The sequence below is a fragment of the Melospiza melodia genome, chromosome 4, assembly GCF_035770615.1.
Source record: "Melospiza melodia melodia isolate bMelMel2 chromosome 4, bMelMel2.pri, whole genome shotgun sequence".
NCBI lineage: Eukaryota > Metazoa > Chordata > Aves > Passeriformes > Passerellidae > Melospiza > Melospiza melodia.
Window position 1 is genome coordinate 19,515,222 of NC_086197.1, and position 26,376 is coordinate 19,541,597.

At 46.3% G+C, this 26,376-nt stretch overlaps 1 protein-coding gene and 1 long non-coding RNA gene across 6 annotated transcripts; one reads left to right on the forward strand and one right to left on the reverse strand.

The window, feature by feature from the left end:
* On the reverse strand, positions 1-24,682 carry LOC134417189 (uncharacterized). Of its 4 annotated transcripts, none has more exons than XM_063154124.1 (19): positions 24,654-24,682; positions 22,997-23,100; positions 22,486-22,600; positions 21,037-21,211; positions 20,316-20,427; positions 19,236-19,342; positions 18,232-18,358; positions 17,583-17,703; positions 17,235-17,320; positions 16,062-16,186; positions 14,842-14,901; positions 11,043-11,109; positions 9,358-9,452; positions 7,814-7,942; positions 6,253-6,367; positions 5,302-5,439; positions 4,414-4,580; positions 3,899-3,987; positions 1-978 (listed from the first exon to the last, which is right to left on the reverse strand). In XM_063154124.1, the coding sequence occupies exons 2-19, from the start codon at positions 23,088-23,090 to the stop codon at positions 783-785; spliced, it is 2,118 nt and encodes a 705-aa protein (XP_063010194.1). In that variant the 5' UTR covers positions 23,091-23,100; positions 24,654-24,682; the 3' UTR covers positions 1-782. The 4 variants fall into 4 exon arrangements, with proteins under 4 accessions (XP_063010194.1, XP_063010193.1, XP_063010195.1 ...); XM_063154123.1 differs by lacking the exon at positions 24,654-24,682 and adding an exon at positions 23,395-23,533; XM_063154125.1 differs by lacking the exons at positions 7,814-7,942; positions 24,654-24,682 and adding an exon at positions 23,395-23,533.
* Positions 4,374-25,753, forward strand: LOC134417191 (uncharacterized). 2 transcript variants are annotated; one of them, XR_010027529.1, is made up of 4 exons: positions 4,374-4,512; positions 7,120-7,148; positions 18,199-18,372; positions 22,390-25,753. It is a non-coding gene; the product is annotated as an uncharacterized LOC134417191 (long non-coding RNA). The 2 variants fall into 2 exon arrangements; XR_010027528.1 differs by lacking the exon at positions 7,120-7,148.
* The last annotated feature ends 623 nt before the right edge of the window (positions 25,754-26,376 follow it).

The window sequence follows — 26,376 nt, forward strand, 5'->3', positions numbered from 1 at the left end:
TACTGGAAATCAGTTTTAATGAGTTTCACTGTTCACCGATCTGCTGGCACCCACAGTTGCATCCTGTGCACATTACAGGCTTAGAGAGAAAAGGTGACTTTTCCTCATCGCTTCCATGGGAGATGGCTTGGCTCCCTCAGATCTCTTCTGCTTCAGACTTGATACTCAGGACTAAAGAAGGAGGAAGGAAGGCACGTGGAATAAGGGGCTGTCATCTTTTAAAGGCCACCAGCTGGTCCCTGGTCACTCTTCTTTACTTTGTCTTGCCTACTTTCTCCAGAGGCATTGGACTTCAGAGCAAGAAGGTGTGGTGTGTGCTGGCTGGCTTGAGAAGATGGATGAGGTTATCCTACAGTGTCATGCTCCTGCCAGCTGCACCCTGCCACAGGCTGTGATCCATGGGACCTCTTGGATAGGAGAGAGTAAGCAGCAAGAGCAGATGTTGCTGCTGGGCCCAGCTGAAGAAACATGGTCCTGAAGATCCAGGAGTCAATGACAGAGGAACCACTGTGATAATGGACAACAGTGACACAAGGTGGAGGAAGAGACAATTCCCTCAATAGAAAATCTAGAAGGCCTGGAGGTCAGAAAACCAGGAGGTCTCCAAGACCAGAAATCAGCTTTTCATTCCACAGGAATTCTCTGGGTAGGGGCCTCCTTTCTTGAGGGTTTACTCAGGAATGAAGCAGATAAATGTTCTCAAAGCTCAAAACACAGTCCAGTTCCTGAAAATAGCATTGCTGCAAGTGCAATGAGGTGATGGATGAGAAAGGCACAGTGTTCTAGTCCATCTTCCATACCTTTGCCTCTGGCCAGCTCCTGCTCTTGACTTGCTCCTGGCTGACACTGGAAGTGCTGATTTCTGGGGAAATGGGCTCATAGGAACGGAGAGACAAGCTGGCAGCCAGCAGACCCATCCGCACACAGGTGCCTGTGTCGTGTTTAGCAAGCATCCCTGCAAGGATTCCTGCCATTAAGCTGTGGAGGGAAAGAAAGAAGGTTTTGAGAAGGGGAGAAGGGCTTTAAACCCAGGAATGTGGCTGTTCATTTGTGAGAGCTTTCACTTGGATCCCAAGCAGCATTTACAGCAGCAGGATGTGTCACACAGGAACGCTGAGGTTACAATGAATGGGGTTTGCTTTTTCTGTATCTATTTTAGAGTTCCAAATAGTATCATTTATTTGCATGTTTTGCTCTTCTCATCTGAGAAGTTGAGATACTTCCTCTTGTACCACATTTTCTCTTCTCCTCAGTTTTACAGGTGAGGCAGGAGAAAAGAAAAGAGCCTAAGAAGGGAAGAATCTAATTTTCCCCTCCTCTCTAGTTAATTTGTCACTTATCTGCTCTTTGTTGGTGCCTCATTATGTCCTCATTACATTGTTGCCTCCTCTCCCCAAAGGGTTGGATGGAGTGAGAGACAAAGTTTCTGTATCTATGTGAGAGGGACAACAGGCGCAGCTGGAAAAAGAAATCCAAAGCTGAAATTACATTGGAAAGTCAGATTTTTGGGAAACATTTGCTGTGGTTTTTCATTTGAGATTTTCCAATAAAAGTGATGTAAGTGCAGTTTTCAGGATAGATTGGGAGCAACTCCTCTATTCACAGCAACTGCTGTAAAAATGTTGAGAGGGAGGAGAGGACAGAGAAGGGAAAGAGAACTGACAAGACAATCACATTTTAGAGGAAGAAGCAAGGACAGGAAAAGGTGATGGCAGGGAGGATTAATAAGTAAATCTATGGGCAAGGTAAAAAGAGCCCTTATTTTGCACTCCACCTAATTACATCAACATCTTCTTATCTATAACAAAGGCACAGAAGATTATGACTTCCACAAAGTGTTCAATCTCTCAACAGCTCCAGGAGCTGAGAGTAAATATTTAGGGAAGCATCCCCTAGCAATGCCATGTGTGTGCATGCGGTGTTGGGTTGTCATGGCAGCTGGGGGCAAGGAGCAAACAGACCCTGCACACATGCTCAGCTCATGGGCAGAGCTCTGGAGCTGCAGGGGAGCCACAGAGTGGAGGGGAGGCATGAGGTGCCCTGGGTCTGGTTTCTGGTTTGCATTATCCCCTGACCAGTGCTATTTTAGATATTAGGAAAAAATTATTTACAGTGAGAATGGTGAAACGTGAACAGATGGGTGGTGGATGCCCCCTCCCTGGCTGGCTGGGGCTCTGAGCAACCTGATCAACCTGCAGCTGTCCCTGCTCACTGCAGAAGGGTTCAAACCAGATGATCACAAAAGGTCCATTCCAACCCAAACCATTCTGTGTTTCTACAATGGCCCTTTGAAAGTGCCACCAGGCTGAGCTTGGGACACGTTACCAGTTTATAGGCTGTGGAGATGGCTTGTATGGCATTGCAGTGTCCTGGCATTTCCAGTCTGTTTTGGCACTCTTACTCTGTAGAGCAGGGATTTCCAGAGTTCAGGGGAGCAGTTGGGGTTATTAGGAAGTAAAACCCTGAATGAACAAGGGGGCTTTGAAAATTCCCCCACATGGCCTGTGGGGGATTCTGTGGAGAGGAATTTCCAGACCAATGTTACTTCAGGAATGGGAGCAGTAATGGGCCCCAAGCTTTCAGACGGGTTTGGAAGGAAAAACAAGCTTCCAGATTCTGTCGTGTAACTCAGTGGAGGCGGTTGGCAGTGGTGCATTTTATCTCACCTTCAGTCTTCCCTTGAATTTTAAAACAGGAAAGGAACCCCTGAGAAGGACATTTCATTACATTGGCCTCTAGAAAACACCTTGTCCTGCAGTAAGGAGTACTTGTGTTTGAGCAGATGGTGCAGAGGGGAGGCTGTGTCCCTGGAGGGGCGGCTGGGGACACCTGCCCGAGGTGGTGAGCAAAGCTGAGCTTTCCTTAGGTCAGGCTGACCTCACAACACTCCTCCAGCCCCTATTCCTCTGCTGTTACTACACCTACTGCTCCAAATAACCATTTGGTCTTCTTTGGAGAAGAGCAGCTTGCAGTTGAGTCAGCTCACCTCAGAGGTTATCTGGGACACAAACAGCACATCCCGGTGTTAAGTAGGCTCACCAGCTTGGCAAGAAGTTATTGATTGATTTTAAGTAAAATATTGAGGACTGTCTATGTTTAAAAAAAGCCCAAACAAAAACCTTTTCATTCTGGACACTGAACAGAGAAAAAAAAATGTTGCTATGTTGAGTTATTGCTAGGCAAGAGTAGAAAGGGAAAAGGAAATATCTGTCACATACAGACTTTTGGTCTGGCCCAAGGCAAAGAAAGGACAAAATCAACCATTGCAACATATGAAGCAAGAAGAAAAAAACAACCTGACTGCTACATATAGTTTGTCAAGTTAACAAGGAGCATAATAAAATATTACTCTGACAGACTGAGAGTTGATCACTGGGGCTAGGAATAATAGCTGTCGTTTCCCACTTCTATGTATGGCATTGTGTGAACAGCCAGGCGAATTATACAGCAGACTCTTTTGAAGCAAGAGCTTCAAAATTGCCAGAGGCAAATGCAGAACCTGATGAAATGCTTTTACAAGGCCATTTTAGCTCTTGAGTGGCAGTTCCACTTCCATTGGAGAAGTGTGGAAGTAAGGCAGTTAGTTAGTAAGACAGCTTTGATGTAAGGTGGTTTACTTTGCTTTTAGCAGCTCAGCCCAGAGTAATTCAGAATTCTTAGATTGCCAGGAAAGGCTTGGATCTTGAAGAAAAGCAAAACTAATAATGGCAAGCCTGGCTTCCAAGATGCTTCGGGGGACAATTTTAGCAAGCTTTGCAAGAAATCACTGCAACCATCCCTGGTCTCATCCTTAACATCTCTTCCTCAAGCAGCAGCTGCTTTTCCAGTAGAATTTCAAAGGAATCCGATTATGGCCCTTTCACATGCAGCTGGAGAGGACAAAGCAGCGAGGATCTACCTGTCACCAGCTCCCGAGACGTTGACAATCTCCTCCCTGCTGATGGGGATGGCAGGGTAGTGGGCAGCACAGAGCCTGGCAGCAGCAGCCTGTGGGGAGAGGGAAGGGAAGGGAAGTCAGTGGGAATTGCCCAAGCTGCTGAGGCCTGATGTGCCCGATGCCAGATCCGCGGGGATGGCAAAAAAAGAAAAGGCTGGAAAAAAGGCAATAATCTTTTTTCACACTTTGATCATTTAAATGAAGCTTCCTGCAAATGAAGCTCACACTCATGAATATTCACATAGCACATTTAATTCTAGCTGACTCCAAACACTGCTGCTAGGAGCCAGCAGCACAGGACAGACAACTCCATTTGCTTTCAGAGCTGTGTGTTCCACCCCCCCAAACACATACATTTCCCAGCAGTGATGCCATGTTTCCCAGGACTGCTGCCACCACACCAGAAATAGCAACAGCGCCATATGGCCCCAGAAAGAAGCAAGTGAGAGCTCAGAGCTGGTTTTCCATGCCCTTACCTGTCTGTGAGCTCCTGGATGAAGGGAGATGCTCCCTGCCAGGCTCCTGCCGCACAGGAGGACGCCGTGAGCGCCGAGGGTCACCACCACACACTGCAGGTGGGACAGCAAAGGGCAGGCCAGGGCCACTGCAGCCTGGACAGCATCCTCCAATCTGGATGGCAGCTCTGCAGAGAGAGGAGAGGGAAAAATGTGCTCCAGCTGTAAGGGTCCTCAGTCAGCCTGTCTGTGGGCTGGGAGCCTATTTATGAGCACTTCTACTACTATTTATAGGCACTTCTACTGCTATTTATAGGCACTTCTACTGCTATTTATGGGCACTTCTGAAATGTGGTTGGTAACATTTTTTTTCTTTATATTATGGGAAACATGGAATTCTCCAGAGTTAGCCTTCCATGCTGTATTCTGTACTGAGGAACCCAATTTTCAAGGGACTAAGCATGTCTGTAGGGATCAAAAAGCTGTCTTGAAGCATGGCTCCCTTGCTTCAATGCTGTTGGATCTCCATCTGCATTTGGTGGGGTGTGTCATTCCTGCAAAGGGTGGTACTGCTGGGACAGGTGCCCTCTGAGCACCAAGCTTCAGGGACACATTGACAAACCAGATATTATTCCTGTTTGGGTCATGAAGTGAGGCAAATGGGAGCTCTGGTTTTGGGCAAGGAGCCACCCCAGGCCGACTGTGGTCTCTGCTGGGTCATCAATCCATGCAGCCCAGACAGAGATGGCAGTGAGGTCCAAGATACCATGAGCACTTGGTATAATAATAATAATAATCCCCACCATGCTATAACCCAGTTTGCCTGCATTAGAGGCTGAAGCAGAAAACGCTCTTCTCCAGGATCTAGGTTATCTAAAAGTCTGACTGATCCTCCTGAGTGTTCAATACCTGCTGGCACAGGGTTCCCGAGGGTCCGATTTATTGCTCTCAGCTCTTGCAGGTTGGGGGAAATGTATGTGAGTGCTTTCCAGCTGTCTGAGAGGAATGGCTTAGAGGCCTTGTTCTCATCTGTTGGCTCATAGCACACTTCAAAACAACAATGCAATTGGTTAGTTAGTTAATTAATTAATTAGTGGTTCGTCTCTGTGTCAGAGCAGGATGCAGTGGAGAACACTTAGCATAATCTGCACAACTAGAGTTACACCTTTAAATTATGAGTTACACCTTTAAATTATGAGTTACACCTTTAAATTATGAGATACTCCCCCAAACTTGGGACAAGGTCTCCCAAGCTTTCCTTCTCAGTGTCCAGCAATGAGACAGCTGCTTCTGGCTCTGGCTGATATAACCAGACCCCAATTTTGTTCCTCCAATTAGCTGGGTTTGGAGCCTCTGCCAGGTTTTTAGACTACTGTGTCCTTCTTTGGGATTTGCTTTTAAAAAGGAAGGTGTAACTCCAAAGGTTTAGGAAGCTTTGTGAAAGGTCCCCAGCATACCAGTGGAGGGGGACACTTATTTTATGGGAATAGAAGAGAATTCCTCTCAAAAGATGCTTTAGTGCTTTTTCTGAGAAGCAAACTATATTGCTGCTCAAACTGGCAGAAGTGCTCAAATTGCCTCTTGCACTGAGATTAAAAGCTCAGAGAGCAGCATTCCCTGGCCTTCTGGCAGTGCTCAAGGGCTTTACCAACTATGCCTCAGGAAATGTGGTTCAGCTGCAGAAAGAGGAAAACTGCAGAGAAATCCAAAATGTTTTTCCCATCTGAAGCAGAGCGGCAGAGTACAGAAAGAGGTGCTGAATAACCCAGCATGTCAGACAGTCAGTGGTTATCTGCAGCAAGCAGCAGGGATGTGCCTGGACTGTCTTGCACACATCCTGTGAGGGCAAGCTCTCCTTACCTGCTAGCTGGTGCTCTCTGGCTACTTGGCAGACGTACTGAATAGTGGAGAGAGGCACATTTCCATCAATGCAAACAAGTGGGGCCTGACACAGCTTCTCCTTGAACTGGGACACCTAGTTAGAATCCAGGACACACAGGAAAGACAGCCTGAGTCATTGCAGAGGGACAAAATCATTGCTAGTCAGACTTCATGTAGGATTCTGACTTGTATTCCAGCCTTTAGGCGCAGGCATGAGCCTAAAAGAGTGATTCCCTAAGGAAAATGGATTTTTCCATCTGCCTCATCTCCTCCCCTTCTCCTTTCCCTGCTCCTGGTCATTGAGGGCTGGACTCAACTGGCAGAGCCCCTCCAGCAGAGGAAGATAATTGCTGATGGAGCACTGCAGGGAAATGGAATGCTGCTGTTTAATGCCCCTGCAGGATTCCCTGGGCCATGCCTCGCTCACTGTGTGTGCCATTGGATGCCCTCTCTGCACAGTGTCCCTAAGAGGCTGCTCAGCAGAGTGTTTGACTCCTGGGTGCCCCTGAACCCACAGGGATGGGGTCCAGGGGAACAGGGGAACAGTGGAGCAGGGAGCTGCTGTTCTCTCCTGTGGCTCTCTGAGGTTGCACAGCCACTTGCTAGGATGCCAGGCCAGGGCTATGGGCACTGGAGCAGCATTCCACGTGTGTCTGCCAGCCCTGGGGGGAACAGGGGCTGCCAAAATGCACTTTGCAGCACAAGACTGCTTCAGAATTTCCACTGATCACAGCTGCTCTGTAAAGCTCAGGAGAGTTAATCCCTCATGTAATGGTTTTCTGTGCCAAGGCTTTGGGGAGGCAAGGTGAGGATGGAAGTGGGAGTAATAACCAGATTTTTCCCTAGGAAAGCTCCACCTCATGGAGATGCCACTGGTGAGTAAATTGCACTTAACTTCCATGTTGCTGTCAGTCATGAAGCACAAGCTTTTGTTCTGTCAATAAAAGAAGGAGGGTGCAGTGGTGGGGCTTTCACTGAATTACTCTTTAATCACTGCTGCCATTATGCTTCCCTGATGTTTTTGAATGTTTGGATGTGCTGAGCAACAGTTTCTGTTGATACAACTCAGTGTGTAGAAACAACAGGGATGGTAGGGAGGGGATGGAACAGAAAAATTTGCTTTAACCAGTGTTCTGTCCACTTTTTTTTCTGTTTTCCCTGAAGGAAGAAATATGGGTTAGGGTTATACAGGTTGATTTTTTGCTGGCTTTAGGATGCAAAATTGTAAGTTAGCTTGGACAAGTTAATGAAGAGGATTGTGGCCTACATATCATGGATGATGATAGTGGTGATATTTATAAACCAGAAACAGATAGAAACTCCATCTGGGTCAGCAGTAATAGAGGGCTTTGGTGGCTTGTTATTGGCTCTGGTGGCTTGTTATGCTGCTGTGCCAGTGGCCAGTGACCAGGGTTAACCTCAGCATCCCCCATGCCCTCTGCACCCATTCCCTCCCGGTACACACATCACCAGTGGCCTCTTGTCACAGGCCCACACTCTTTCTCATAAGAAAAGCTCATAACTGTGAGGGAATGCATACATATTGCTCTGTTATCTGCTGGTGGATGGCCATGTCTCCCAAGCCAAGGCTGAGCTCCCCAGCACTGCTGATCACGGCACAGTAAGTGGCTGTGCTCTCCCCCTCCAGCCGAAGGACGCCGCTCATGTCCTGCAACAGGGAGGACAGGCACACACTGAGCACATTCCTGTTCCCTGCCACCCTCAGCTCACCCTTTCTGTGCCAGCTCACTGCTCTCCCTCGGGATAAGCAGCCTGGCAGGGCTGTCTCAGTCTAGGCAATGCTGGCAAGAGAAGAGTGGTCTGCAGCCCTGCCTGCACCAGTCACCCATTCTCACAGCTAGTGTGGGATGGCATCTCCTGGTGGCACTCTGCAGACAGCAGTGACTTGTGTTGGCCACCTCACTGACTGCCCAGCCTGGTTCTGAGCACACCCTGGAGCCATTCCTGCAGCTGTGGGGTGTCCTTCCTTTGGGGCTCCTGGCAATGATCTGCTTAAGGAACACAGGGCATATCTTGGAAAGAACATGTGGATGGAGAAATGTATCTGTCTCAGGAGCTGACAGGGAAGCTGGAGTTTTTAGGGAAAGGTTCCTCTCCAGCACTGATGGGAATGTGTTTTATTACAGGCAAGGATTGCTTGGTGGGGCCAGCAAGTCTACCTTCCCTTGGGACACTGCTCACTTGGATGGCACAAACTGCTGTGTGGAGAAGAGATTATAGAGCAGCCATGGTGAAGCCTTTATAACCCAAAATAGAGTTCATATTCTCATTTCTTCATTTGCCAAGTCAGGCTGCCAGAACCAAGGCCCCATTGGCTCTGTTTGGAATATGAGGGCACTAATGATAGTCAGTGACCCTGACCAGCCTCACCTGGGGGCTGCACTCACACCCTGCCTTGCCTTCAGTCCTGCCTTTTCTCCATGGAGCTGCCTGCTGGGCTGGTGATATTCTGCCTTGCTGTCCTGGGGAGCTCCTGCTGCTCCAGCTCCCTGAGCTGTGCACAAGCTGCTGCTGGAGTCAGGCATCCCCCCATGCACAGGAAAGTGTGCATGCAGCTCTGTAGAGGATCCTGTCCTCTGACCTGGGGAGAGGTCCAACCTGCAAATCCAGTGGCACATTTTCTCTGTCTTGGGCTTTAACTAAACCAGGCTGATTTTGGCAATGCTTTGTGTGTCCTTGGATTCAAGGTTTGCATATTTCTTGCTATGCTTAGCCTTCACTAGAATTGTAAGTGCTTGCTCCTGATTTACCTCTACCTCCTCCAAGCATCACTTTCTGGAACTGAATTCAGAGCCCATGGTTAAAGAGCCCATAACTCAAACTTAAAGACTCCATGAATTCAGAGCCCATAATTCAAACTTAAAGACTCCAAAACACACCTAGCCTGTGTTTTGGAGGTGGTTCCTTGCCTTCTAATTGTCTGCAGCTAAAGAAGCATTGAATTATTCCCACTCTTAGCCTGATGGAAGGTGGCTCTGATGCCTGCCAGGGCTGGGAAGAATTTTCCTTCTGTGTGATGTCATCTCTTCCAAGTTTCTGAGGTGCTGCTTCTGTGACACATACCATGTGGTGGCAGTAGTGCAGGACAGACTCTAAATGCTCATCCTTCCCCACAGCTGATAAAAGGAGAGGAGCTTGTCCAAGACGGCTTAAACAGTCTAAAAAGCAAATGGAAACAAAAGCTGTGAACAAATCCACCAGAGTACTCTGAGCACAGTGACAGCTGCTGCAGCATGGCTGGCTCTGGGAAAGCCCTCTCCTGAAAAAATTAATGCTCATCAGTCCTTGCCTGGAAGGATGTTCAAGATGAAATGAAGCTGCAGCTGCAGCAAATGACTGCTTAGGGCTGAGTGAGGTGTCCTACAGAGAGCTGAACCAGCACCCTGAAATTTAGGATTCTTTGGAACATCTGGGAGTGGAGGAAGAGAGGGGGAAGCAAATTCTGCTCTTTTCTGGCATCATCTCCTCCCTTACCATCACAGGCATGTGGGTTTTCCCACGCTGCTTCTGAGCACAGCATTTTCTGGTGCTGCCCTCCCACACTGCTGTTCCCACCATGGTATCTCACTAGAACCACTGAATCTGAGTGTGTTAATGGGAAACCCTTCCTCCTCTCCTTTCAAGTTACCACACATTGTACCTCCGAGGGTGGTGTGGGTATTTGGGGGATTTTTCCACTCAAGCTTCTTCATTAGTGATCTGAAGTGACAGCAGATATGTGTTAGGAGATTGGGAAATGTCTGAAAGCTGGAATAGTCCTAAAATCTTTTTGTAATCTGTCTCTGTTAACTTCAGTACAAGAATACTGATCTGCTGCTGCTTGTGGTGGAGCCACAGGTGCTGTGTGCTCCTTTCCCATGGACAGGACAGTAGCCTCTCTTCTTCTGCAGTAACTCCTGTATAAGAATGTGGTTTTTGTTGACAGAGTGGCAAAACTATTTTTTTTTTCAAAAAGAAAAAAGCTTTAAAGTTTTTTTTTAATCAAGTAAAAAAATACCTCATAAAACCGAAAAAAATTTTACTTCAGACTTAGATAGCAAATTAAACAAAAGCTAAAAAGTCTCACCTGAGCAAGTTACTAGAAAAAAAGAGAACAAAGAAATGAATTGCTTTTGTAGAGTGCTTTACCAAGAGCAAAAATCTCTTGCACCTAACTCAGTTTTTCTTTGTAAAAAGTTTTGTTATTTTGCCTTTTATTAAAACTTTTCTGTTTCTAACACTACCACAAAAGCCATCCTACTAATTTTATGCCATCTAAAGTAGCTAAGCTATCTTAAATGCAACATTAATTTCCAAGAGCTTATAAGACCTAGCTCAACAAAACCATATATCACTCCTGTACCCCAGTTCCTTTTGTCCATGGGATGTGGAAGTGTGAAACATCAGTTTGGAACTGTGATTATTCCCTTCATCTTCTTGCTCTAAGCATACTTCTGTTGTGTCTATATCCTAGCATGAATTAAATCTGAGGCTGCTCAGCAGTCATTGGAGATACTGATGCTTATTTACTTTGATTCAGGGTTACTGCACCATATGCTAGCTTACTTCATTTTTGTGGACCTTCCTTTTCCTGATCTCAACTCCCTCCACTCTTATTTCGTGGAAAGGGCTCTGCCTTTTCCAGGCAGCGTGCCCACTAGTAATGTGTCCCAAATCTTGTCAGCGTTCCCCCTCTCCTGCTGTGGGAGGAGTCCCAAAGGGCAGACCACAGCTGGCATGCACCAGCAGGCAAACCCAGCACCAGGCACCTGCCAAGTTCCTTCCAACACCGCCAAAGGCTCGTCTCACTCTTCCAGCATTTGTTTGCCCACCGCCCTGGAAGAAAGAACAGGTCATTGGCAAAACTGGGAGGGCTGCTTGGCATAGTTGCTAAGTCTCCATTATCACCTGAAGTTGATGTTGCTGAAACATAGGTCAGCAATCAGAGGGAGCACAGGGCATCCAGCTCACACATTGAGGGCAATACAAACTTCTAGAGCCGTCTATGGATTTCTGTTTCATGACAAAGGCCTGCTTTCAAGGAGGGGAGACCCACTTGATCTCCCCATGAATTGCTCGTTTGCTCTTACTTGCTAAGACCTCCTAGAATGGCTAATGAGTGTTTTAGAGACTGTGAGCAGCCCTCTGAATTCACCTGCTCACAACAACCTGTGACTCCAAAGTTGCTGGGGCTCTGCCTTCAAGGCCACTTAGCTCCCACCTTAACCCGTTTGTGTGAGCTATTTATTTATTTATTTATTTCCCTCTTTAAATGTAAAATGAGATTTGTTATCTTTGCCTGTGCTGCCTCTGTACTTTATTCATGGAAGGATCTGTTTCAGAGACTGAAGAGTTTTTCACTGACCCATTGCTTCCCAAACATCTCCCTCATTAAGAATACCCTTCTTTTCCACATGTGCAGCTACCAAATTATTTTCTCTTGCCTCTGTCCTCCACTCCTCTGTCCCTCTGCCTTTCTGTCACAGACAAATCGTCAGAACAGAGGCAGTCGCTCACCCATCTCATTCTAATTCTTCTGCCAGAAGAATTACATCAGTTATACTCAGATCAATTTGGGCTTCATCTGACTATCAAATGGTTTTAGAGACCTTGTTCATAAAATCCTGAAAACTATTTTCCATCTCTGAAGACAGAGATCCCTGTAAGCAGGAGCTCCTGGCCCACTCCCTCTGGCCTACACCAGCCCAGGTGCACAAGGACACCCCTGCACACAACATTTGCCTTGCTTTGGACACCACTATCCATTCTAACCAAGAACATGTCTTGCCATCTCACTGTAAGGAATATTCTCCTCCCTGTGCTTGGGCATTCTCAAAATTCATTCTGAAGCTCCCCAAGGATTCTTCTTTCCCCTTGTGCAGCTGCACATCTGTTCTTTGCACACAATGCTTTCTCCTGCATCCAGCCCTGGGAGAGGCTGCTCTCCCAGCTAAATATGATCTTCTATTTCTCTCATCTTCAGGCTCTTTTTTTTTAGCTCTGACTCTCCCCAGTTCTGGAGTCTGTAAAATCTGGTGCTAATTTTTGATACTTTTCCTTTTCTGCCTGGCAGTTCTCCAAGCCCTAAACTGTTCAGGCCACCTGAGCAGAGCTGCCTCTACACAAGAAACCAACCGATGGCCTTTGTTCATCTCTGCCCTGCTTATCACTCCTCATCAAATGCAAATGTCGCTCCCTGCCAAATGCCCCTCCCTTGCCTTTGCCTGTGCTCCCTGGGAATTGCCGCTGGTACTGCTGGGAATGAGGATATTTCCATCTGCAACTGTATCCTGTGGAGAGTTGCAGATTTCAAAAGCAAAGTGAGTTTGGCTATTTTAATTCTGAAGCTCACTCTCTGAATATAGGCAGCCAACGGGGGAAAAAACCAAACCTCAGCACCCCAAAATACAAAGCAAGGGTGCTTTTTAGGAGAGTCAAACAACATGGCTTTGAGCATTGGTCCCTGTTTTAGTCTTTAAAGAGGGTGCTGGCTGCCATCAGCAATAAGCACAAACTGTGGTTTATGTAGTTCCATTATCTGTGGTTTAAAACTGATGCCTGCAGGAATGGTGAATATACTCATTAGCTCCTTTTGCTGCCTGGCATGCTGATCCTCTCTCTCAGTTCCCCATACACCCCAGAGTCAGAGCTTCTGGGTGTCTTTTTTATGCCAAGCCTTGCTCCAAGAGCAGATGTAGCAGCCTCTGCTCAGGGATCCAGCTGTGGGTGACCTCTCCTGTTGTACAATCCCACAGGGCCTGAAAAAATGAAGATGCTAAAGCTCTCTTTAAAGTAGCAGGTGGGTACAGTGAGAGAGAAGCCAGCAGCTGGCTCTTAAAGAAAAATAAATGAGTGGCTCTTGTCACACCTTGCCAACTCAGTTGTAACTCAGTGGTATCCAAATATCTCTTCTTGGGTTTGGGTGGGGCTGGCCCAGATTAAAGCATTTAGGTGAAAATGGGCTTGCTAAAAGTGATCTGAAATGAGGCTGGGCTGATGCTTTCTGGCAAAGTATCAGAGAATTGAGGAAGTCTCTGGAACCTTCTTCCATGTCCTAAGAGGTTTGAACTCTTAATGTAGAAAATGAGACTCTGCTCAGCTTCTGGCTATCCTGAGAGAATGATAACCATAATGGTTTTTCCAGCAACTTTCTCTGAGCAAAATTGTTCATCCTTCTCAGCAGGTCAGATAGTTACATATTAAGCATTTAGCTTCTGGGTAGCCTTGAGAGCCATGTGGGAATTACAACCAGGTCAGAACACAGCTGCTTTCCTGCTGAGACAGCAGAGGAGGGAGTGGTACCCAGGGCTCTGCAACAAATCCAGCAGGCACAAAGGTGGGATCTGCTGGGTGTGGAGCCCTTTGATAAAATCTGCCTTTAAAAAGCCAAAACAGTGATACTGAGAGAGGCTTTTCCTCTGTGCCCAACCACAGTAGCTGTTCAGCAGGAGCTTTCTGGCTGGCAGTTCCCAAATCCTCCTTGGCTTGGCAGTGGGTCCCAGCCACGATGCACCACAAGCTCTGGGGCTGGCTGAAGGCAGAACACCTCACTTTTATATGCAACATTAAAAGCCTCCTTTTTCCCTTGTCAGCTGTTCCCAGCAGGACCTACACTGGTCCTTGGCCCCCTCACCATGCTATGGGTGCTCCAGAAATCTGCACTCATGTCAGACATGCCAAGGAATGCCTGTCTTTCCTTGGACACAGCTCAGCTCCTTGCCTGGTGGCTGAGTGTAGGCTGTGCATAGTATTGGCTACATCACAGCTGAAGCAGCTGACCTCTTGCTTTTGCAAGCTTTCATAACTGATGCCACAGCATATTTCACCCCTGACCATTGTAACATTGCTTGGCTCCTGCATCATTAAATAGCCAAATTCCAAATTCCTTACAGACAGCTTCTCCAGCACATTTCCCCTATCTCACTGAGAGGTCTCCACAGGCTGTCCCATCTGATGGCAGAAGCTTCCTGCCTTGGCTCTCATCAGAGAGTAATTTGAAACACCAAAGAAGTTTTGAGCAAGCTTCACCACCTCAATCTGCAGTACTTGGTACAGCTTGACAAAAATTGTACAGCTGTCATTTGCATGGGGAACTCCCAGGTTTGGTCCACTTTAGCTTCTTGTTTGCTTCTTGCCCAACCCAATTTGAGACAAATGGTAACATTTAAAATGTTCTATTTTTTAAAGCCATATTTGGGGTTCTTTTTTCCTTTTTTTGTTGGTTTTTGTGTGTGTGTATGAGATTCAAATCCTTCCCATAGTTGAGACAGTCTCAGACAGCCAGAGATGGGTTACTGGGGGTTTCCCTACTATGGTTGTATGAATGATACATTGCTTTGTCCCTCTCTTGAGTGGTGATGGTGATTTTCACCTGGAGGACAGAGCAGGTCAGTATATATCACTCCATTATCCATCTAAACAACACCCCAAGCATGCCCAAGTGTGTGCATGCACACATGTGGATATCATCCAGGGATAACACCTTCCCCCCAACCCCTGTGGCTTGGCACTCCTGTAAAAGCAGCTGGGAATACACTGGTGCTGGGAAAACTGCTACAGATACAGTACCAGGATCTCAGGGTTCTGTGCCTTGGCTATAAAGTCAACGTTGATACCGCCAATCACCACCTTTAAGAGGGAAGAAAGAGGTAAAAAGTGGTTGGAAGTGCTTCAGGAAAAAGTTTCCAAATCTTCTTTGCTTTGCCTAGTCACTTTTCCCACCCTCTTGAAAGCTCTCTCATTACAGAGTAAGGGCCAGTGCTTCTTTTGAATAGTCAGATGCAGGTTTGTGCAATCTCAATCAGAAAGAATCAAAACCTCGTCTCTTTGTTGCTTTCTGAATTATGCCTCAGCCACCCCATGGCAGGTGGGATGTTGCAGTGGACACACAGGGATGCTGATGGGTTTCTCTATACACCAGGCCTCAGAAACATTTAAGCACTGGTGTGCAAAAAAGCAAAGAAAATGGGAAAAAGTGGGCAGGGAAATGCAGTAATTTCTTGCAAGCTCCCAGGAGAAATTGCCATACCCAGTGACACTTTACAGACCATTTCTTTTATTGTCCTACAAAGCCAGAATAAGCAGTTTAGCTCCACAAACAGGAAGTTTCCAGATTCTTTGGGGACATACAGATGTTTTTTCTCATCAAATGCTGGGTTATTGCCTCTGGAGTCACTGCCCTCTTTTATGTTGACAAATCTTTTTGCAAATGGGTTTTAGAAAATTTTTCATGTCTAAAGACCACCTAAAGAGATTTCCTGCAAGTTACATGGCACAGACAAAATCCAAGAGAGAGAAGAGAGTATTAGGATTATAGTAGATCTTGTTTGGGATGTGCTGTAACTCTTGTGATTTTGTCAATCATGAGCAGGAGGCCAAGAAAAAGAGATATTTATGGCTCAGCAGCTCAAAATATCTCTCCCCACCCTCTTCCAGGTCTATTCCTGTAGTCACAAGTTCCCTGGTACTAAGAGCTGTAGAGATGAAGCTGTACATAGGGACTCAGTAAAAGGTGAAAAGGTGATTCAAGTTTTAATGGCCTGGATGGTCTAAGACTTAATGAGATCAGGCCATTGTCAGTGTCTGTTCCTTGTAAATGTGGATAAGGGGAGGAGGAGAAGACACTTATCTCTCAAGAATAACAAGGGAAACTAAAGGGAGAATGTCTGACATCGTGAAGGAGAATGGTTGGCTCCTGGCTGAGTCATCTCTTACTTTTGGGAACAGATATAAATTTATCTTATGCTGTCAGCAGAGAGGCATCATGTGGAGGCCAGCAGAGGACTCACTGGTTGGGGTGCACTCATGTCCTTTTGCCCAGGCTGGCTCCTCTTCCTCCTGGCTTTCTGCAGTTTGCTGAGGGCCACTGCAATGCAGCTGCCCACTCTGGCATTGTTCTGGATCAGTGCAAGGTCTGTTGAATGTTTCTTTGAGGAAAATTAAAAATACCAGCGAGCCTGACCTGTTAGAAGCTTATGTAGGAACTGTTTAGAGGGAGAAAGCAGGAAATACATGCTGGGACTTGATAGGTTTGATCCCCCATACCATAATCCTTTGGGGACAAGTATAGCGGGTAACAATGCTGCATGAAAACTCAGATTTTTCCTTTTTCTTAATTTTTAAAAAGTTCACCTTCCTCCCTCAGTGTCCACAGAGAGGAAGCCTGACTTTGATAGGTGGGGAATAGAAGCAAAGACTTCACAGAGAAAAGAGAAGCTGAAGTACTTAAATTACAGCAGAGAGCCTAAAAACCTTAGAGGACCTTGGTCAGCTTTTCCAGAAAGAGATACCTACTGAGATTTTGCCAAGTCACTAGAAGCAATTTTTTTAGCAAATTGCATTGGGAGGAGAGTATCAGAGCTTTTGAAAGCCCTACTTTGTGGCTGCATATAGGTCTTACACCCAAAAATGCCTCTGCCCTGGTTGGTCAGGTCTCCTAGAGGGCTGGCAGCAGAGCCTGGACGTGAATCTGTCTCTCCCAGATCCTGCACTGGCATCCCAGCCTGTACCTCTGCTTTCTCTTGGCTGTGCAGCAGGATTCCTGCTGGCCCAGGGGTGTTTGTCCTCCAAGCCTCTCTCTCTCTGTACCCCCAGGGAGGGTTGGGTGATGTGTGATGGACAGCACAGAGCCCTGGGAAGCCCAGGGACCTCCCAGTGTGCAAGCCCAGCACAGACAACAGCATCCAGAGATTCCATCACAGAGCAGGCAAGCTCCAGGGTGAGATGTGAGGGATTTCCTTGGGTCTGGACCAGCTGCCATCTGTGCTGCCCTCCAGTTTTTAATGTAAAAGGGGATGAAGGCAGTAAGGATGTGCCTAAAAAATCAGGATGCAGACGCTGAAGTGTTTTCTCCTTGCTAGACCATCAAAAAAGTGACAGTGTTTCCTACCAGGCACTATCAGAAGAGACAGAAAATACACTGGGGGACTTTCTTTCCCCCCCCCCATTTAGTAAGAGGATACTAGAGTCCAACGATTTCCCATCAGTTAACTCTGTGAGCCTCTGTAACAAAAAGGGGGTCACATCCTTGCCTGTGATTCCTTTGGACCTGCAAGTATAAAGAAAATGCCCACAGATGAGCTGAAATGGCATCAGAGGAGCAGCACTGTAGCCAGCAGATACTTTATCTCCATAACCACATACCATAACAAGTCCTGTAAACAAGCTTTGGGCTAGATAAAGGTACAGTTGAGAATAAGTTCTGGGCTCACCCATGCCCAAGGTTAAGCTCCTGCAGCAGTGTCCCTGGATTTGTTTACTTCCCCAAGCCCACGGGCTGAGCAAAGGCAAAGCTTTAGGTTGCTTCTCACCTGGCTTGGCTGAGAGCTTGCTGGATGGCCTCCTCAATGACCTGGCCCTGGGCAGCTCGCTCCTGGGGACAGGGCACTGCTATCAGCACCCCACTGCCCAGCCCCAGCCCCAGAGCACTGTCTGCAAGAGGATGGCAACACTGTTAGTGGCACTGCTTGGAGGGAGAAGTCAGGGGCTGAAGGGAAAGGACAGAGGAGAGTGGGCACAAGGTGGAGGAAGCCCCAGAGCTCAAGCTCCAGTTCTCAGCTGACCCAAGATCAGGACCTTTTCCAGCTACCCAACCAATTCACATCTGCCTATTTCTTTTGAGTCTGCCTGCACAGTAAAAGGGGCAAAGGCTTTCTTTTTGTAAACTGATTTTCCTTCTGTCCACATATTATTATATGCTGCCTCCACTTCAGGTGGAATAAACCACAAATGAGCATGCCAAGCTGGCTGCAGCTGGCTTGCAGTTTCACTTGCTGCAAAGACTGAATTTCTCTGCTGCTGTATTTTCAAAGCACTTTTGATGCAGGGATGGGGGAGGTGGGATGGCACAGTTTATCGGGGCAAATTTTTCTGCAGACTTAAAGCAAGTGCCTCATCCAGGGTAATTCTTGTGTCCCTCCTTCCCAGGACCTTACATGGCCTTTGCCATCTGAAACACACCAATGAGTTTAGCTGCCTCCTCTTCATCCTGGACATGGTATGGTGCTTGGAAGCCACTCTGGCGGGAGAAGAAGGCTGGGAACTCCCTTGATTCTCCAAAGGCAGCCACACACACACCCTGGGTCTCCTGCAGCAGTGGAGGTGAGACAAACAGGTGATCGGTGGAGGGAAATTAAAGATTGAGACTTTTTCCTTCTACCCAGAAAGAAACTGTCTTCCTTTGCACAGGTCATGGTTGTTTTTGTACACCCTATTCTATTCTATTCTATTCTATTCTATTCTATTCTATTCTATTCTATTCTATTCTATTCTATTCTATTCTATTCTATTCTATTCTATTCTATTCTATTCTATTCTATCCTCTCACCAAGAGCCAGACATGGTAAGTGGCTGGATCAGATCTGGCTCACTGAGGCAGAGGAGGCATGTGCATCCTTTGTGTGTGCTTGGAGCTGATCCAAAGCCATGCAGCTGTCATTGGCACCATCCTGAGCCCAAGACAACACCCTGGGACCTGAAGACACATCGTGAACTGACAGGATATAAATGAGTTCTGCTTGCTATTGAGAAATATCAATGTTGGCTGTCATCTAAAGTGCTGGCCCTGGTGGTTTCCAACATGCCAAACCTTAAAAGGTGACTGCTGAAAATCATCTGATTCCCTTTTTAATTCTGAATTTAATTTAGTGTTTGATGGATCTAGCCTTCCTGATCCATCAGTTTCTGGGAGCATCATCCCAGAAAAGCAAATCTGATGCCAAAGAAAAAGGACATGGATAGCACTACCTTTGACCTCAGCTGGAGCAGCTGCTGGAACAGCCCCTTGGACATGGATGGATTTCTGTTAGGGAGCAGCCAAGTGCTTGTACAGCCCCAGGACTACAGAACTGTAATGTGGCTTCACATCCTCTCAGCAGCAATTTCTGAAAATCATTGGCTTAGGACCCCTCCCAGTGCCACTGTGCACAAAGAACTGCTTTGACACCACAGCCCATGCTACCTACCAGATATTCCAGTGTCCTGCCAATATCCAGGATAGACTTGGCTCCTGCAGATACAACAGCCACCGGTGTTCGTCCTAGCTCTGTCAAGTCAGCACTCACATCCAGAGCTGCCAAGGGACAAGCAGCACTGAGTTGGTGATTGTCTTGTACTCCAGGCTGGTGAGCTCTGACCTCCTAAAAAGCCACCTATGCCCAGCATGCCACTGCCTGACTTTAAAATTGCTTTGATCCATGAGCAAATATTAAAGGTTTAGCTCATGACATTAGGTGTTGAGATTGAAAGAGGTATTGACAAAAAGAAGGCACATGGCTAAGGGCAGAGGAGCAGCCTTGTACTCCATCTCTTGGCTCTTTGATCACATTGATAAAGAGCATGAAAAAAATTGGTAGAAAAGAAAGAAAAAGGTGTTGTACAGCAAGGATGAGGTTCAAGGAGATGCAATATCATTGAAGTAGATTTTGAGTTTGGAACTGACAATGCTTGCAAAAAAAAAAAAAGAAAGTACCACTGGAGAACATCAGGAAACTCCCTGGTCTGGAATTTATATCACATTTAAAGGGATTGCACACAACAGGGCACTGCACTTGGGCTGTGCTGGAAATAGATAGGGCTGGGAAGAGAGAAAGCACCTAAAAGCCACAAACTGTACAGTCAAGACTGGGCCATCTTCCAGAGAGGAGAACACACCTCTAACACCGAGCACACTCTTTTGTGGCAAGGCTCTTCTCCTCCTCAGCTGAGAGAGCTGATAACAACACTGTGCTTGGCAGCCAGTATCAGGTTATCCAGGCATTACAAAGAGGCAGAGGTGCAGTCAGCTCCTGTTGCACCAAACAATATCAACATAACCCCGTGTAAGCAAAGGAGAAAGAGAAACCTCCACCCCCTTAACAACTGTGCAGAGCTCAAGAGGAATACTTGGGGACATCAGGGAGAAAGCAACCCTAGCTGAATCAAGAAGAATGTTAACTTTATTCTTCTGAACTGCTACTGTAGGACAGGCTGGGAAAAAGGAAAAAGAAGGAATTGAATGGAACTGTAGCAACAGAGTGCAAAGTAGAATGCATTGATGTTCTTACTGTTCTCCCCGTCCCGATGGACACCTCCAATGCCACCTGAGACAAACACGGGGATTCCTGCTTTGTGTGCCACGATCATTGTTCCAGACACGGTGGTGCCACCAGACAAGCCCTGTTGGGGAACAACCAGTCACAGTCAGCACCCAGGGTGACATGGAGGAGCAGCCACAGCAGTGAAATCCTAACACAAATACTCCTTTAGCCCAAAGGCGGAGGAATTCACTTAGGAGCTGGACTCTATAATCCTTGTGGATCCCTTCCAACTCAGAATATTCTGTGAATCATCTGTTGTCCCTGCCATATAAGCTGTTCTTGCCCTGACAGCAGAGGCCTTTGCTGTCCTGGGTGTTCCACAGGCAGCTAGTGGCACCTTTAGCTGCCACTTTAAGCCTGGGATGGCCCAAGTGTCACATAGTTGACATGCAATGAGAGAATGTCCTATCATGCCAATAAGAATATTCTTAGCCAAGTGCCCATGGCTTGCCAGCAGAACCAGAATGACTTTTCAGGAGCCCTATTTAATGTATGTCATTCCCTTACCCTGCTGGATTTTGAGTCCAGTTAGGGCCACTTTTGTGCTTGCCATAGGATACCACTTCCCATGATATTTTTGAGAGGTTTAAAAGCCACCTGGCATGAAGCTGGAGAGCACAATGCTGTTGCTAGAAAAGCAGCCATACTTTACTAGGAAAGACCCCACTAGGAAGTTTGCACACCATACCTGGCTGAGGACGAAAGGAAAATCCCTGCGAGACACTTTAACTGCATTTTTACTGCTTGCCAGGAACTCCAGCTCCTCATCTGTGAGTCCCACATGGATCTGGCCCCTTAAAATACCTACAGTGGCTGGCACTGCTCCATTTGCTCTTACAATTTCTTCCACCTCCCTGGCCATGCTGAAATAAGACAAACAAGACAATAACCACAAAATTATGGATGGAAACAATCGGGCAAGAAAACTGTCATGTTTGATGGGCATCATTCACAGTTCTACAGTTCTTGTGGTTTCAGCTACATGCGGTTCTTCTTGTTTCTGCCTCATGGCAGAAATCTTTGCCCTTGAACTTGCAGAAGCAAAGAGCTCCCATTTTCAAGGATGGCAATGCCCAAGCTTTGTGCTTCATTTTTGAGAAAAATCATTTGGTTTACAAGCAAATCTGGTTGTGCAATATACTACTGAAAATCCTACTTGTCAAAATAGGAGTTTTCTCTATCTTTTACCTGTTATTTCTCTGACATAACAGACTTTCACAGAAACCCCAGCTAGCTCAAGTCCTGCTCAAATGACCAGGATATATTTTGAGATACAGAGTAACAACAGTGCCAAAAATCTGCTGCCTTAGGGTACTCCAGGGCTGCAGACTAAGCCTAAGTTTAGCAGATTTTGTACTTGATCATTCATACAGTATCTTTTCCAGGAGCAGCTTCTTCTCCCTTTCTGAGCTATCTGGACATATGCTTGGCAATCTTTACTTACTGAAACTACCTCTTCTCAAAAATCGAGATTTTAGAGCTTCATTTTAAGAGAGAATGTCAGCAGAATAATGGCCAGGTAAAAAGCAAGATGGAAAATCAATACCAAAACCTTTCTGTGCTTTCTGGAAGCAAGGATGGAGGGGAGAGTGCAACGATTTCTGGCAGTGTAACTCAATGAAACACAAGGCTACTGAAAATTGATAAATAAAGAGTAGAGGAGGGGGGTTCCATGCAGGGTACAGAAGACAGTGAGAAGGGACCAGGAGCTCTCACAGTAGCTGCTCTGAGTGGGCTAAGGAACAGACTTCATTATTGTGTTTCAATCCTTTTTGCATTACAAAAGATACAGGAAAAGAAACTGCAGAGTGTTTTCAATGTCTGTACAAACTATGCAGCTGAAAAGCTGATAGCTCTCTTTTAGATCAAGTGGTGACATTATCTGCTGCTCTGTTTTAAAGGAAGCCAGAAATTTAAGGTGTTGGATAAGGAGAAAACTAAGCCCTCTGTATTTGTCCTTGAAAGTCCAAATACAATTGTTTTACACTTGAACTCACAGCCTGCATGCCTAACAACCTGACATTTCCATTTGCTCTTGCAGCAGCTTTGCCTTGACCAAGAACACTGAGAGCAATCCAGTAAGTCATGTGCTTCATTCTTACAACTTCACTGAATGAGGAACATCAACATCCACCACCTCAAATTCAGGGGATGGGCCATGCCATGTGTAATGATGGTGCTTTCCAAGGCTACCACGGGTCTGCCCTCCACCAGAGCCTCCTGCACAGAGGGATGGATCCTGACATAACCACCTGGGGATAAACACACAAGAGTGAGTTATTTGTGTGGGTATTTGCAGTAACTACTGAGCTGTTTTATAAAAAGCAAACTGTCGTCATCACAACAAATTTATCCCCCTCTTCAGCTGTTCTTTGGGGTGAATTTACGAATTACTTCAAGAAGACTAGATCTGTGTTTTACGTAAGTGAAATGTGTGGAAAACATCTCAACTATTAACATGAATGATAATCCTCATCACCATCACTGAAGGATCCTCTGCCACCACTTTTGCAGTTCTATGGTTACTGTTATTCCACTTGAACATTATTGTGAACAAACTGAGCCCTGCAACCACGCCTAAAGATGGAAATATGTTTTGGAAGAGTGGAAGCACCAAGGCTGCCATAGGAGCTCAGTGCACTACTCACCATGCAGAAGTCTTCTCACCTGGGTGGCCCCACGTGCCATGGAGGACACCTGTCTTCCCAGGCTGAGGGTTATCTTCCTAATCATCTTGTGCATATGGAATTTCCTGAGATAACAGAGGTCCGGTGAAAAAGAAAGATGTAATTTAGCAATGATGTGACCCTAAGAGAATCTCATTTCTTGCCTTAACTTTGGTAGGTAGACAGCCCTTTGCCTAAGAGATGGCCTGGAATCTCCTGGTGTTTTGAGCATGAGCCAGAGTGGCAAAACAATTTTTAAGCTGCAGAAATGGAGTTGGAGGGGGTCACCTGACCCATTAATGCTGGGCTGAAATAGTGGTGGAGCAGAGGAAAGGATGAAGAGTAACAAACCAGGGAGAATTCTGAAGCAGAAAACCTACATTCCAAAGTGACCTGCTGATGATAGATGTCAGGCCCAGCCACTGCTGCCTCCAACGTGAAGGGTCACAAGGAGGAATCTACAAGGCAGAATAGAGCTATAGGGATAGGAACCTGTTTTCTGCCAGTGTCTAGGAGAAAATAAGGAGCTCAAAAAGGAGCTGAGAACTGACAAACCAGACTGGAACTGCGAGGAGGAGAGAGCAGCTTTCCCTAGAGCTGGGAGTGCTTTATGCAGGCTCATGTTACATCATCCTTTTTAGCACAGTGCCTTGGAAGCAGAGTGGCAATTCAGCCCCAGCAACAAACTCCAGAACTCCTCTGGTCTCTTAGCAACTCCTTTTCACTCTAATTAAATTCACTCCCAAACAGAGAAAGAGGGGGAGAGAGCTGTAAATGTTAAGAGAGTGGTCTGGTCTGGGCCTCAAGGCAGTTTCACTCAATGCCTGGCTGCTTCACATACTTTTCCTGGGCTTTTGGCCATATCCCTCCAGTCTCCCTGTTTTCCTCACCCCTTCACTAGGAGGAAAGGATTCCCTTCTTCAGTCCTTTGTGCCTATTGTTAATTCAGATGGCAAATTAATTAAAAAACAGTACTGTGTTCATGCTACAGTTAGCACAACATGGCTCTGCTCTCAGTACAGTGTGTGGCACTTCAGCTATATAGAAAATTCTTATACCCAGGGAGATCAACTAGATACAATGCACACCTGACTGAAACACTAAGATTTTCCACTTTCCAAATCTTTTCCGTGCTAAGCTCAGCAGCTTGAGCAGTTCATGGGTTCACGCAAATGTTCTGGTATGGCTGTGTGTGTGCCTACACACCCCTCACTCTCTGGGGCAAAGTCTGCTTCAGAATAAATTCATCAAGCCAACAGCGTTACGCCAGGGATCGGCTGAGCTGCTCGAGTTGTGCTCTGAATTTTAACAACTCCCCAAACTCAGAAGCACAACAGCAAGGAGTGCCCAAGCTGTACTGGCCAGTGGATAAAAACCAGCTGGTCACCACCTGAAACCCAGCAGGGCTGAGCTGATATTCACGGGAAGCTCAGCCAACATCCAGCCTGAGCCGCCTCAAAGATTATTGTAGCTTGGCAAGTTTTGCTGCAAGCCCCACACAACCTTTAGCCTGGTAACCAAACTTTGCACGTTCCCAGTGCACGTTTCAGGCAGCTGGAGCAGGGACCTGCTCTCCTCCCGCCTCCCCCGTGCCCCACGCTGTATCTGAGCTCATGGAGCAATGCCTGGTGTCTCTTACCTCTGCTGTCTGTCTGTCTCATGCAGGGAGGCTGGGTGGGCACTGGAGCAGTGCCTGGGCAGCCCTGGGAGGAGGAGGAGGGGGGGATGTGCTGGCCAGAACTCCTGGCCAAGGGAATCTATTTATGATTAACCGCAGGCACAGCTGAGCTCCACAACTGCTCCCTGCCCAGGGTGCAGGGGGCCGCTTCACCACAGGGCCAGGAAAGCTTCTGTGATTATTTTTGTTCATGCAGAGCCAGATTTTCCCCTTGCTCTTTAAAAGACTTTTCTCATTTTTCAGATTCCTTTCCTGTTAGATTTTTTTTAAATCAGTGAATTCTTTGCTCGCTAAAACAATGCCTTTGCAGACTGAGCCCCTTTGTGCTTATTCCTAAAAAGCAGAGGAATCACATTCGTGCCTCCCCCACAGCTTTGCCAAATGCAGCTGTTAAAGCTCTTTCTTCCCAGGGTGAGAGCTCTACCCAGCTCTTGGCCTCTTCAGCACGGAAAGCTGTAGGTCTAAAGACAGCTGTGGCCACATTTTTTATGAATGCAGATACCTGGCTACACCCAAAACATGAGTTCACAGCAAAAACTATCATAGTCTCCTCTTATAATGACAACCCATTCTAGCAGGTCAAGGGCAGCTTTGAACAAGGACTGTGAAATTAATGTTTGTCCCCTTCTAAAAAAAAAATTATGCTTTGATATCTAATGCACTGGTATGGTACATGTTTCTGTTTTATATTCTGCAGAAAATATCAGAGCTGAGATTTAGACAGCCATGAAGGAACTGATTTACAGGTTAAAAGACAGACATGATTCTGTGCAGCTTCCATGCAGAACATAAAACTATCTGAAGTAAATACTAACATATTGCTGAAGTAATCAGGGTCAGAGAACTGATTTTACTGCAATCCATTAATCAGGAAATTGTAAAACATAAGTTGTTAAATCAGTATTTGCACTTTACACTCGTCCCTTTCAAAAGAAATTTCTCGCAACTTCTGTTTAACCCAGCAGTAAAAAATTGTGTCTTATTTTCTACATCCTTCCAGTCTCTTCAACTAAACACATCCAAGGAAACTTCAAACAAAGCTTGCTGAGTTACAAAGACAATCTGCCTCTGACTTCTGCTACCCAGTCTGGAGGGAATTTAATTGCAGGAATGATAGATTGCACCCTCAGATACCATAAATGGATGTTGAAGATTTTGTGAACATTATGTTCTTCCTGGGAGGATGGGTAGCCAGATGTACTGGAAAGAAAATGTGTAGGTAAAATAACATTTTTTTTTAAAAAATACACACAAATTATAATGACAGAGTTTTATTTTCCATTAAATCTATTTGGAAAGACTTCAGGTCTTCCAACTTTGGAATTTGCAGCCCATCAGTTCAATATTTTTGAGGAATCTATCGGGACCATCACGTTTTTGACATACTCTCAGGGAAGATGCCTTAGTAACCAAGCTGGCCAGTCAGTTTCCAATTCTCAACATCATCTCAAGGTGATCTTGAGCAGTGGTCACCCAAGTCCAGCCTGTCACATTAGGTAAGTCAGGGATAAGGATGTTTTTCTTGATTTGTCATTTTTGCCCTTAAATCCAGTAGAAAATCAGCCTGTTGGATTTTTAGCTCAGCTTTCCAACATGAACCTGTGAGTCTCTGAGACAAAATGGGGCAGGTCAGACGGGTCTCTGAGGGCACCACTGCAGCCTTGTGCTTATCCCAGCTCTGGAA